Source organism: Neovison vison, chromosome 6 (genome assembly GCF_020171115.1).
Source record: "Neovison vison isolate M4711 chromosome 6, ASM_NN_V1, whole genome shotgun sequence".
In the NCBI taxonomy this organism is placed as follows: Eukaryota; Metazoa; Chordata; class Mammalia; order Carnivora; family Mustelidae; genus Neogale; species Neogale vison.
In genome coordinates this window covers 122,298,964-122,312,311 of record NC_058096.1, presented here as the reverse complement: position 1 = coordinate 122,312,311, position 13,348 = coordinate 122,298,964, and the positions used below count along the sequence as shown (strand labels likewise).

Genomic DNA, 13,348 nt, shown 5'->3' with positions numbered 1-13,348 from the left:
CAAACAAACAGTAAAATTCAAGTAACGAGCCAAGGCTCTCCAGACAGACTCTTTTACTTTCTTTATAAAGTCAAATAAATTCTAAACAATCAACCTTGACGTTATTAATACATATACCTTTAAAGTATAAAACTTTGTATTAGAGGTTTTACACATTGGGAAACTCTGGTCGTGGCTCCAGATTTCATTCTTCAGATGCAACAGGATGGAACCAACGTCAAAGAGAATGCGGGGAAGTCTGACTCCCTGTGAGGACGTGCTGGGCACACCCATTTGTTCATCCTCAGCCCTCAATCTCCCCAATTCCTACTGGCCTATTCTGTTGAGGAAGCAGCATGGCTTGCTTTGAGAAATATTCATTTTCCCTGTGCCTTTTTGCTCTTTGTGAAAAAGAGAACCTTCTGGAGGTGGAGCTTGTTGAGCAACACCCTCTTTAAAAACCAGAGTCTCCACGCTTCCTTGATCACTTCAGTTCCAGCATCCTGCCTAGCAAAGAAGCAATTAGCCAAAATGATACCTGGAGGCTTAACTGAAGCCAAACCGGCCACTCCAGAAATCCAGGAGATTGCTAATGAGGTGAGTTGGTATATCTCATGAAGAGGATTGATCCAATCCTCAATTTGTTCAGGCTTCCTTATAACTAAAAACCTTTTCAGCTGAAACCTCTAATAATCCCAACCACGAGAGTGATCTTGAACATGTAACATCCCTTCTCAGAGCCTCAGTTACCCCATTTATAAAAGAATGTATATTGGGTCATCTTTATAGGCTTCCAATGTATGAGTCCGGGATTACTAATTCAGTTTCTGATGAAGTTTCTAATCTTACCAAATGGAGCCAACATGTAATTAGATCAGCTTTTTAACAATTTGACAAACTAGACTTTGCACGCTCTGCAGGGAAATTTTTTTAAATGGGTTAAATGAAGAGCAACATTGCAAAGACAATCCACTTCCACACTTCCTGCCAATTTGACTACATAGAAAAAATTATAGTCTCGTCATATTGAGAATATGATTAAACTAGAAGGGAAGAGGAGTGGCATAGTCTATGCTGATTCTGAAACTGATGATGGTGAAAACAGAACTCAATGTTTTTAGCAAGTTGATACATTTTTTTACATGTTTGATTAGCTATCATCTATATGATAAAATTTTATTATACTGTTTATTTTATGAAAAGAAAATATATATAAATTATCATGTTAGGTTTGTAAATTGTTTCCCTATTTTCTTGTATCATTCCTTGTTTTTTCTCTCTGAAACTTCTTTCTATGACCCTGGCAAATAAGACTGGCTACTTGTGTAAGTGAAAGAGATAGGATTTCTATGTTAGGGCTCTGGAATGTTCTCTAGAGATGTGATGCCTGAATTTCTGTCAACTCATTCTTTGGGGATAAATGTTTCCCTTTCAAGAGTTCTTTTTGAACAAAGATACTTTTGTAGCTTTTCTTCTTCCAAAAGATAATGTTAAGTCATTAGTACCTTTATTTGAGGTCAGAATTCTCAATCTTCAATGTACAGGTCGGTATTCACAAACTTCAGTGTATACATATATTACCCAGGGGTCTTGTTAAAATGGAGATTCTGACTCAGAATCTGGGGTAGGGTGGGTCTGAGAACCTGAATTTCTAGCCTGCTCCCTGGTGATACCCAGGCTGCTGTCCATGATCTCACTGGCTACAGATCTGGAGATAGGTAAATCCAAGAGGCCTACGGGAGATGGGTTTTCTCAAAGCAGAACACTGGGGGCACCTGGGTGGTGCAGTCTGTGGAGCCTCTGAATCTTGGTTTCAGCTTAGGTCATGATCACAGGGTCTGAGATCGAGCCCTGTGTCAGGCTCTGCGCTCAGCACACAGTCTGCTTAAGACTCTCTCCCTCTCACTCTGCCCCACTCCCTGCTCTCTCTCTCTTCCTTAAATAAATAGATAAATCTTTTTAAAAAATAAATAAAAAAACAAAAGCAGAGCCCTGCAAAAAAAATTCTTAATTCTATTTGTAAGATGAAGATGACACCTCTTGCTCTGCTGATCTCAGAGCTGTAAGGACTACAGAAAGTGATGTGCATAAAATGACCTGAAAACAAGAAAAAAATATGCGTAGATGAGGCTTCACAATTATTTGCTTCAAATCTTTGCCCAAAGTTACCCGTGACCTTGGAAAATCCCCCTGAGATTTTCCAGGAAACAAAGCTATAAGGGAAATGGGGGAATAACAGAGATCCCACATAAAGAGAGTGTGCAGAAAATTTCAATGATTTTTTTAAAAGATTTTATTTATTTATTTGACATACAGATCACAAGTGGGCAGAGAGGCAGGCAGAGAGAGAGAGAGGAGGAAGCAGGCTCCCTGCTGAGCAGAGAGCCCGATGCGGGGCTCGATCCCAGGACCCTGGGATCATGACCTCAGCTGAAGGCAGAGGCTTTAACCCACTGAGCCACCCAGGTGCCCCAATTTCAATGATTTTTAAAAAGCCTATCTTGGTTAGCAAGAATAATTTTTTTAGTAAGAAACTATAAGAAGGCCTTGCATTTTAAAAGAAAAAAAAATCTGTGAGCCACATCTTAAATTATGAAATTAATTTGAAAGCATGTTTCTTGCTGCTTACCTCAGGCTCCAGTGCTGTCAAGGAGGCAGAATGAGAGATAGGTATGAACAATATCACTCTAGAAAGGTGCACTGTGGTTTTAAAAGCCTTGTCCTCCATTTGACCTCTCATTTGGTCTTTATAATCCCTGGCACAGGGAAGGAAATCATCATGTCCAGATCTCAGATGAGATTTCAAACTGAGATTCAAAGAGGTTAATATCTGCCTAGTTAAGAAGCTAGCCTATCTTCAGATTTTTGACCACTTGCCTTTTCCACTATACAGTGGCAGAACATGGAGAAGCATGGGGGCTGAGGGAAATATGTGGTATGGCAAATTGCCTTATCTGTGTGAGCAGCCAGCCTCAGATTTCAATCAATTTGAGAAATGAATACCAATGAATCATTTCTTGACTACCTCTTAGGTGTCCAGCATTGTGTTAAATGTTACAGAAGATACATAAGGACTTTAAGACATGGCCCCTGTCCTCAAGGGGTTTAGAGTCCATTTAGAGAAGCCAAGTAACTGGAACATAATAAAACAATCTCCAATTAGGAACATTGTTTAAATCATAGGTTTGGGACCAGGAAGGACATTAGAGTTTGCCCATCAAAGCTCCTAACTTTCAAGTGAATAATTACTGTGTAGTAGTTCAGCTTCTCAGGTATTAAGCTCCCAGTTATCATTTGGCTTCCCTCTCCCAGGAGAACCTTAGGGGGCAATTCCCAAATAACTATTAGAAGGCAGAAGAATGGGCAGTTTAGGAAGCACTTTCCCATGAAGGATAAAATTAATCTCCCCACACACAACCCCAAGAGGCAGGTAATACCAAAACCACTTGTAGGTGAAGAAATATAATCAAACATCTTCTCCAAGACTACAGAGTTAGTTAGGTGCCCAGTCAGAGTCAGGCAAATGAGCAAGTGTTGGGAGTTATACGCTTAGTATGATCTGAGGTGGTCCTAAGGAAGACCACCATTACCTGTCGTTTCCCTTGTAACTTTATCCCTTTGTTTTTTAATGTATTCTAATTTTTTAAAAACTCACTTTTTAAAATGCAGGTATTCTTAGAGGAGCTTAAGTTTATCAGCTCTCGCTCTCCTTAACAGAGAGTTTTCTTAGTGGAATGCCAGCTGAAGGAAGAACTCCATTTGGGAGAGAAGGGAAGGAATAGGAGGCCATCTCGCAGAGAGGTGAAAGCATCAAAGAAAAAGTGAGAACTGCAGGTTTAAGGAATTTGACGTCAAAATGAAAAAGGGAGGGATGCCTGCATGGCTCAGCCAGTTAAGTGTCTGCCTTCAGCTCGGGTCATGGAATAGAGTCCCACATCTGGCTCCCTGCTCAGCAGGAAGCCTGTTTCTCCCTCTGCCTGCCATTTCAACTCCCCTGCTTGTGCTCCCACTTTCTCTCTCTCTCCGATAAATAAATAAATAAATAGCTTACTTTAAAAAAAAAATTGAAAGAGGGATGTTGGATAAGGTCAGAAAGACAAGAAAATCAAACAAAGAGTTCCAGATTGAGGAGCCTTGAACATTTCTGAAGGCAGGAAGAAAGAGTCCCCATTCTGAAGCTGAAGGAGACTGAACTGAAAGGTAGTTATGTATCACGTATCACTAAAGGATGCAAATAGAGCTTGTTCCCAAGTACACATGAAAGAAATCCCCTTTCCCAGGATTCTCTGTATAAGTTGAGCATCTCTGCTATCCCCTTCTATATCCTCTTATTCTTTCTAGGAAGACAAGGTGCCATGAAGAAAAACAGCCTTGGTTTCTTCATTCAGAAAACATTATGTACACAGTACTGTGTGAATTGCTATAGGGACAGAAGGGACACAAAGATGGTTCTTGCCTTCAGAGAAATTTAGAAAGGGGATACACTCAAGGCAATAAGGGCTATATTTGACCTGAGAATTGGGATGGGAATTCTGAGTATGTTTATTGCGGGAAAGAACTGTTATTTCAATAATTACTCTGGGAAATGAAGGGTACTATTACGCACTCACAGGTAGATACAGACACACACACGCACACATACACACACCCCCTACGTCAAACCTAATTGCTGAATGCCATTCCTGGCATCCACACAGACCATACACCATACAAACATCCCCTCTGCATACCATCATGGATACCACACCCCGGAGCTCAGCGTGTCACCGCTGTCACTCACCCACACATTTGTGTCTCCTCTCTGACCGCAGCCTCCCCCACCAATCACCTCTGCCACGGCCCCACACCCAGAGAACCTGCCATTCAGCCGCACCACAGTCTTTCAGGCCCTCCCCTCCCATCTTCATCATCAGAACATGCTCAGGCCCACTTGATTGCTCATCCAGCCTGGGCCGTGATTGGCTTCAGGCATTCTTCCACCCTTGATTTCTGTTGACCCTGTGAAACTCCGGCATTCCGGTCCTCAGTTACACATCACTCCCACTGCCACCACTTCCTCTTCAGCTTCTGCTCCAGGTTCAGAGAACTTTGCTCAAGGAAGTTGCAGAACCACGGAAACTCGCTCAGTACAAATTTATGAATGTATGCCAGCGAACATCTGCAACAGGATCCTGGGGCTGCCGGAACATCCTGTCAGTCACATCCTGTTGGCCTTTTTCTAGAGCCCCAGAGAGGTGGACCTGGGCCTTCTCTCTTCTTGGCTTCTCAATCTCTCCCATCCCCATGGCCCCTCCAGCCTGTGTCTCTGTTCCGTCTCCTAAAGATTGCAGTCAACTGGTACAAGAACACTCCCAATTTCCAAATCCCTTGTTGGATCTCATTCCTCTCTCTAGTCAAAGACTCTGCCCTTCCTCTCTTATGTGGGGTGCCATCATTTCTTGCATTCTAGGTGCCTTGCCCCACGCTTGCCCTTCCCTCAAAAACAATCAGATGACAAATGTCTGTAGGTCATCTCTCATCAGCCCTACTACACTTTCATGCTATACCCAAACTCTCTTTCCTTCTCTGTAAAACATGCCAAAATATGGCCTACCCATGTTGCCACTATTACTTTTCTATCCATTCTTCCCTATTTTATGCGTAGTCCAAAGTTTCTGCAGAATGATTATAGATAGGGAAAATGCCTAGGTGTGTTGGGTGCAACACGGCTCAAATCCTCAGATCCCAGAGGACTAACAACTCACCAAGATTCATTCTCTACAACAATAAAAATATATGAACAACCCTAGGGTAATTGTATTTTACTAGCCGCTCCTCCCTGAGAGGAGGGGCCCGAGTGACAGTGGCTGGGCCCATACTGTTTCTTCCATCATCTCAGCCACAACTGTGTATGGAAGGCTAGGGAAGGGGAACACCAAATGTGTTCAGCCCAAGGTCTGTCTGTGTTCCAGCAGGTCCCAGACCACCACTCCCAGCTGACATCCACCCTCCCAGCACCCATCCCTGGGGGGTCTTTCAGTACAAATCATGCCTTCTGAAAATTAAGGTTTCACTGACCAGTTCCTTCTTCTTCTGCCCCTTTCCTGCTCCTCAGCTTAGACCTCAACCTCCACCCCTCCCACCCCTGGTTCATAGCATCCGACATTAGAAGAATACCAGCCTGTTCTACTGGGAAGAGAGAGCAAGGCTACAGGCTCTAAGTGCCATAAACCTGAAATCACGGCACACAGTCTGACAGGTGTCCGTGCACTTACCAAAACAAACCAGGACACTGGAAATCAGCTCTCTTATGGAAGACTCTGGACTTGTAAACTGCACAGATGCAGTGAAAATGTTATAGATTTTGTATGTTTTTTAAGACAAGGACAAAGAGAAATAAAATTTTCTGATATGTGGTTAAAAAAAAAACAATGCCCAAAAGACTGGAAACCAGAAGGAATACAGATCATTACAACAGATAAATCAGATACTTAAGCTATCAGGCAAGGGATTGAAAACCTTAAGTAACTGTAATTAATCATTTTTCAGCCTTAAGCAGTCATAGTCTCCTCATAGCCTCGGGTCCCTCATTTGTAAAATGAGATTTAACTTGATAATTTTGGGTTTGGAGATTAACGCTTTCCAACTCGGCTTTTAACTTGACCAGTACCCAGCATTGTCTCAGAAGTGTTAGACAGGAGAAGCAAGAACACAGTAACTCTTCTCCTTACTTGACTTCTCTCTGCACTTCTACCTTTTTCCCCCTCTCTCATTCCCCACTTCCCATTTCTGGTTTTTTCCTCCTCACAATTTGTCTTCTTCCTTTCTCCACTCTGAAGCTTCATTTTCCATCTCAAGGAAGCAATAACACCTTCTTCCTATCTATTCTGAAGGTCACAGGAGAAATGGGTGGTGGTCCGTGAAGTGTTTGTTTTACCCTCAAAAGTGGTCTAAGAACTCAAAAAGTTGGGAAACATTTACATCTTTGAAAACCAATTCTGGCACTCAAACCAAGGGGCTGATAGAAAAGGAATTCAATATATCCGCCCACGGATGGGAAGGCCTGAATGGCCTTGGGAGAACCTAGATGCATGGGAGACCAGCCTGAAACATGTAAAATGCTTTAGTGAAGAGCAGGGAGGCAACTTTCCAAGAAACAAGGTGTATTGAACATACACATCTATTTTCTTTTCCCTCTAGATGACAGGAAAAAGTAAGGGGGAAAAGGGCACAAACCCACAAATAGAAAGACAATGGAGATAGGCAAAGACCACCTCAAAGATACTGACCAAACCTTGGAAGATGGGAAACAGATGAACAATGGAAAATGACTGGCCACTTAGATGGAGCCCAACCCCAGATGGGAGTGATGAGCCAGCAGCAAGCGGATTCATGGTGCAGAATTCCAAACGGCTCAAACACGAGCAATGCCAGAAATGTAGGACAATGAGAGTGAGGCATGGGACTAAAGCCGGGAAAACTGAGAGCAGATTTGTATGAGGAGCAGTTAGGCCACCCCCAGATCTTTCCCTTTCATTTATCTCAAGCTCTGGCAGAATTCTGGAGCCCTACTCTTCACAGAAAGTGAGTCCGAGAGAACTCTCTCTCTCGGCCTCAGCTGAGAGAAGGAATGAAGGACCAATACTGAAAACTGGTAAATCCAGTAAAAGTTCACATATTGAATTTGAGACACACCATTCCCTTGTCATGTCAGGTTTAGGCATGCTGCCACCAAAGTTTATAATCCCTCTGTTCTAGACAGAATGGTGGCCAACATCCTAATCCCTGAGTCTTGTAAATGTGCTATCTTACATGGCAAAGTAAATTACAGATGTGATTAGATCAAGGATCTTGAGGTATACTATACTATTTTGGTAACTTTGAGTCTGAAATTACTTCAAAATAAAAAAAAAATTTGGGTGAAATAGTAATTATTGCTCTCCCATTTTTATTAATCAAAGACATATATATCAGAGTTCTACTAGTGAAAATATTACCATGTTGCTATATTACCACACTGACTTGATGCAAATTCAGCCGAAAGCCACAAAATTTAACATTTTAGTTAGTTCATGTAATCTTATTAAAGGCAGATCTTTTCTTTTCCTTGAAATACTGAAAATAGTTCTTATTATAATGTTTGAGGACCTTTAGAAGCACGAGTTTCCCAGACTTGAAAATCACATAAGTGGAGTCCATTATAGCTTTGATATAATGTGTTTCCTTTTTTTTCCTCCTAAGGTTAAACCTCAGCTTGAAGAAAAAACAAATGAGACTTACAAAGAATTTGAAGCTGTAGAGTATAAAACTCAAGTAGTTGCTGGAATAAATTACTACATTAAGGTTAGAGTTCAACATCCTTACTGGGTTCACATCAGTACTAAAAGACACTGCATTTCCCACTTTGTGTGATGTTCCCTGTTACCCTAACCATATATTTTGTCCCTTCTGGTTGTCCTAAATGAAATTTCCCAAGTGTTAGACTCTTAAATTTGGCAGATGATGATATATTGCCACCATCTGTTTCCTGTGAATTTAGAAAGCTTTCCAAATTGACTCCTTCCAAATTACAATTAGAATTTACAAATTACAATTTTTTGGAAATTGTATAGAAAGAAATTTCATGACGTTTCCAAGGATGCTTAGTTTGTGGCCGTGGCGCTTTTTGTGTGAAATGAGAGGATATCTCGGTTGCCTGAAGGCCTGGAGCTGGACCAGATGCTATCTTGAAACTTATTCCACTCTTTATGGAATCCCTGTGAATCTATGTGTCTAAATTAAATGGATTTTAGGAATGATTTAAAGTAATTTTGGGTGGGAAAATAACTGAAGCTACTGTTGTTCTTTACACAGTATTTTGATTAATAAAATTAAAATCATTTGTCAATTCAAGTAAGTGGATTCAATTTGTGACACTGTAAGTATAGTTTAAAACAGTGGAGCATTTAAAATAATTTTAAGATTAATTTTATAACTATATCATTAAACTAAATGATGCACTATCCAGTTCTATTTGAAGAAAATGGTTGTGAAGTTGAGAGGGAAACAATTCAACTAGCCAACCATCGATATTTGAGACCCATCTTCATTCTTTTGCACTGAGATGATAATTCTCATTTAATAAATCAGATAAATAAATAATAACAACAGACATTCAAACACATGTACTTGAGATTTACAAAACCATTTGACCAAGGCACAGTCTGGCTTATTCCTCGTTAACAATTAGCTACTTAAGAAATAAAATGTTAAAAAAATGTTTTCAGGGACGCCTGGGTGGCTCACGTCTGCTGTTGGCGTCTGCCATGGTCTCTGGTTATGATCTCAGGGTCCTAAGATCAAGTCCCACATCAGGCTCCTTGCTCAGTGGGGGTCCTGCTTCTCCCTCTACCTGTTGCTCCCCCTGCTTGTGCTCTCTCTTTCCCTCTCTCTCTCAGACAAATAAATAAATAAATAAAATATTTTTTTATGTTTTCTGCAAAGAATAAAGTAAAATACAATAAAGTAAGAGGTCCTAACCACCTCAGCATAGGAAAATTACAACACTGGGTCATGTAAATGGATCAGCCCAGTCCTACCAAATTTGAGCTCCTAGTATATGCCAGGTCCTGGGGTGGCTCACATGAATGAGATCCTGCCTGATACTCAGAAAGCAGCAACATTGTTTCCCCCTTTCTCAATCTGCTTTCTTCACAGCTGAAAAACATTTTTCCAGTTAAAAATGATTTTGTTCAAAGACAAGAAACATTCCATCAAAATTGGGATCATTATTTTAATAATTTATAATTAGTCCAAGTTCATAAATTTCATATAGTAACCAGCTGATGCATTTCTTAAAAAACTCATCAGAAAACTTAAAAATTTCATCCCTTAAGACCACCTGCCTGAAAGGATTAAAAAAAAAAGAGAGAGAGAGAGAGACCACCTGCCTAGTCAAATTTCTCCTACTGGATTACAACTCCTAACTCCAGTTCCCTCATTATTTCCTGGCTGTCTAGTTGATCTCTGCTCTGAACCACTCTCCACATTTAAGGTCTTTCTGGTGAAGTGACCTTCTGTGTTCTTTCCCAAGTATCTATCTATCAAGAGGCAGGTGGAAGAATGGAAGGGCTGCAGGTTTTCTGGTGTCAGACATCCGGGTTGGAACCTTATTCAACTTGTTCCACTAGGCAGTGCCTGTGTTGATCACAGACCCTCATCTTCCCTGAGCCACAATGCCCTTATCTGCACGATGCAGATAAAAACCTACTTTGCGGGGTTGCCAGGGTGGCTCAGTGGGTTAAAGCCTCTGCCTTCAGCTCAGGTCGTGATCCAAGGGTCCTGGTATCGAGCCCCACATGGGGCTCTCTGCTCAGCAGGGAACCTGCTTCCTCCTCTCTCTCTCTCTGCCTGCCTCTCGGCCTACTTGTGATCTCTGTCAAATAAATATATAAAATCTCTTAAAAAAATAAAAAACTAAAATTAAAAAAAAACCCTACTTTGCCAGGTATTGTGTGAAATAAAAGAGCTAGAAATTTACTGAGCACTTAACAACGTGCCAGGCTCTAAGAGCTGAGCATGTATTATCTCTTTTAATCCTCTCAACAAATCTATGAGATAAGTATGATCATTTCCCTTGTGTTACTGATGAGAAAATGGAGCCTCAGGGAGATGAAGTAACTAACAAAGAGATTATAAGAGAGGGCCAGGATTTGAACCCAGGTGGTCTGATTCTTATCTACTGGCTATGCTGCTTCTAATACTGTCTGCAAAGGCTGATGTCCTGTCCAAACGCAGAATACTTTTAAAACGTTAAACTGTAGGGGAATCTGGGTGGCTCAGTTCGTTGAGCATCCAACTCCTGCTCTCAGCTTGGGTCTTGATCTCAGGGTTGTGAGTTCAGGCCCCGCACTGGGTTCCATGCTGGGTGTGGAACCTACATGAAAAAAAAGTGGTTACACTATAGAGTGAAAAGAACATCGATGTTGGACTCTAGATTTAGGTTTTGACTCTGTTGCTTACTAGCTGAGAGATTTATGGAAAATTATTTAATCTCTTCTAATCTGCTTCTCCATTTGTAAAACTGTTATTTTTCTACCTTTGTTCAGGCCTATAGTAAGAAGTATATACAATGTTCATCATAGCCTCGAATCATAGAAAACATTTGCTGAATGGCATTTGTTAATTAGGAAGGGACATCAGAACATAAAAAATATTATTCTAAGACAAAATTTTTATTGTCCCAACCAAAAACAAAAGTAGAAATTCTCATCATGATTTTCTAGGTTTCAGGTTCATGCTCATACTACCATTTCAATTTTCACACCAATGACTAACCAGCAAGATCCCTTTACTTTAAAGGGACACTATAGACTATCCTTCCCCTGCTGTCTGCTCAGTCCTATCAGTGGGCTTTTATAATGTAGGCGCTAATATAGATATGGGAACCACACCTCCCAAATTTTCTAGGACAATTCTGATTTTCTCCTCCCTTTTCAAATCATGTGGCTAATAAAGTACCCCAGTTTGGAAGTCAGAAAACAGAATCAATAAGGAGACTGTCACTTGTTTTCTTGCTCTGTGCATCTTTGAAAATGAAATGCACTTTCATTGTGCCCAAGCAGTAGGAAATTATAAAATAAAATAATGAAATAAAATAAGGGCTTATGCCTCTTGCCATGCCTTTAGCCTGTCCTTTCTCATAAAATAAGGTAGTAGGTTTATGAAAATCAAGGTCTAAGAATTCTGATCTAGAAATACTGTTCCTGAAAAGCTTATTTCACTTGGCATAGATCCATCTGAATGAATCTCCTTTTCATTTTTTTTCTTTGTTTATCTTTTAGGTGCGAGTAGGTGATAATAGTTATATTCACATGAAAGTATTCAAAGGCCTTCCTCAACAAAATTCTACTTTGACACTTACTGCTTACCAGACTGACAAAAGCAAGGACGATGAGATCACAGGCTTTTAGCAGCATGTTCCCGAAGTGGTCTGATATTTTCCACTGGCTACTGATTAATGTTCCCTGCTAATAAATGTAACTATCAATAAAGAAGCATTCCTTTTCAAATAAATTGATTTCTACAACCATTTCTCTTTTATTGTACTAAATAGTATTTACCTTTTCTTTCTCAAAGTCAATGTTATTGTTTTAGAGAAGAAATTCCATGCAACTTAATGTCAGTTGGAAATCTTACAGAAATTGGTCAGGCCTAATGCGACCTGCTAAAGGATAAGACCACCACGGCCATTCCCACACACCATAGGCAGGCTAGATCATGCGCTAGCAGTGCCCTCTGGTTGAGGAGAATCCAATATTCCATCCCCTAGCCTCACATTTTAAAATTAAATCAGGAATTTTACAAAATACATTTATATTTTGAAATGCCTTCAAACTTACAGATAGGTCTCAAAAAAACTTTTTTCCCAGACATTGAGAATAAGTTACCTACAGTGATGACCCATCACTAACAAATATTCAGGGTGCATTTCCTACAAACCAGCATTTTCTCCTGAATAGCTGAAATACAACCGTCAAAATCAGAAAATTAACACTGATACATTTACTAACATTTAGTCTCCAGACACCATTCGGTTTCCCCAGTTGTCCCCAAAATGTCTTTAATTGCTAAGAGCTCCAATCCAAAACCACATGTTTCATTTAATTGCTATTTTTCTTTTTTCTAACACTCCATTGAGAAATAATTTATATACCATATAATTCACCCAATTAAACTATACCATTCAATAGTTTTTCGTATATTTAAAAATGTGTGCAACTGTCGCTTAGCTAATTTGAGAACATTTCCATCACCTCAAAAAGAAACCCCATACCTTATAGCTATCATCCGCCATCTTCCTCCACATCTTCACCCCTAAGCAACCACTAACTTACTTACTTTCTATGTGTCTCTGTAAATTTGTCTATTCTAGGCATTCCATATGTATGAAATCACATATGGGTTTTTGCAACTGGCTTCTTCCTCTTGGCATATTTTGGAGATTCATCTATGTTGAAGCATGTGCCGATATTTTTTTTCCATTTTATGGCCAAATAATATTCAGTTTTATGGATATTTTGCTCATCCACTTATCAGTTGGTGGATATTTGGGTTGCTTTCACCTTTTGACTATTATGGACAATGTATAAACATTTGCATACTTTTCTTTTTTGCCCATACATGTTTTCATTTCTCTTGGACTGATACCTAAGAGTGAAATTGCTGTTTCATATGGCAACTCTGTATGTTTAATTGTTCAAGGAACTTACAGACAGTTTTCCAAAGTAGCTGCACCATTTTACATTCCCACCAGCAGTGTAGGAGGGTTGGGATTTCTCCCCATCCTGAACACTTATTATTTTCTGCCTTTCTGAGTCTAGCCATCAAAGTGGGCATGAAGCGGTATCAT

General features: G+C 40.2%; 1 protein-coding gene across 1 annotated transcript; it reads left to right on the top strand.

Moving 5' to 3' along the window:
* The first annotated feature begins 327 nt into the window (after positions 1–327).
* On the top strand, positions 328–12,028 carry CSTA (cystatin A). The gene is made up of 3 exons (XM_044255163.1): positions 328–576; positions 8,200–8,301; positions 11,781–12,028. The coding sequence occupies exons 1-3, from the start codon at positions 511–513 to the stop codon at positions 11,907–11,909; spliced, it is 297 nt and encodes a 98-aa protein (XP_044111098.1). The 5' UTR covers positions 328–510; the 3' UTR covers positions 11,910–12,028.
* Positions 12,029–13,348: the final 1,320 nt, after the last annotated feature.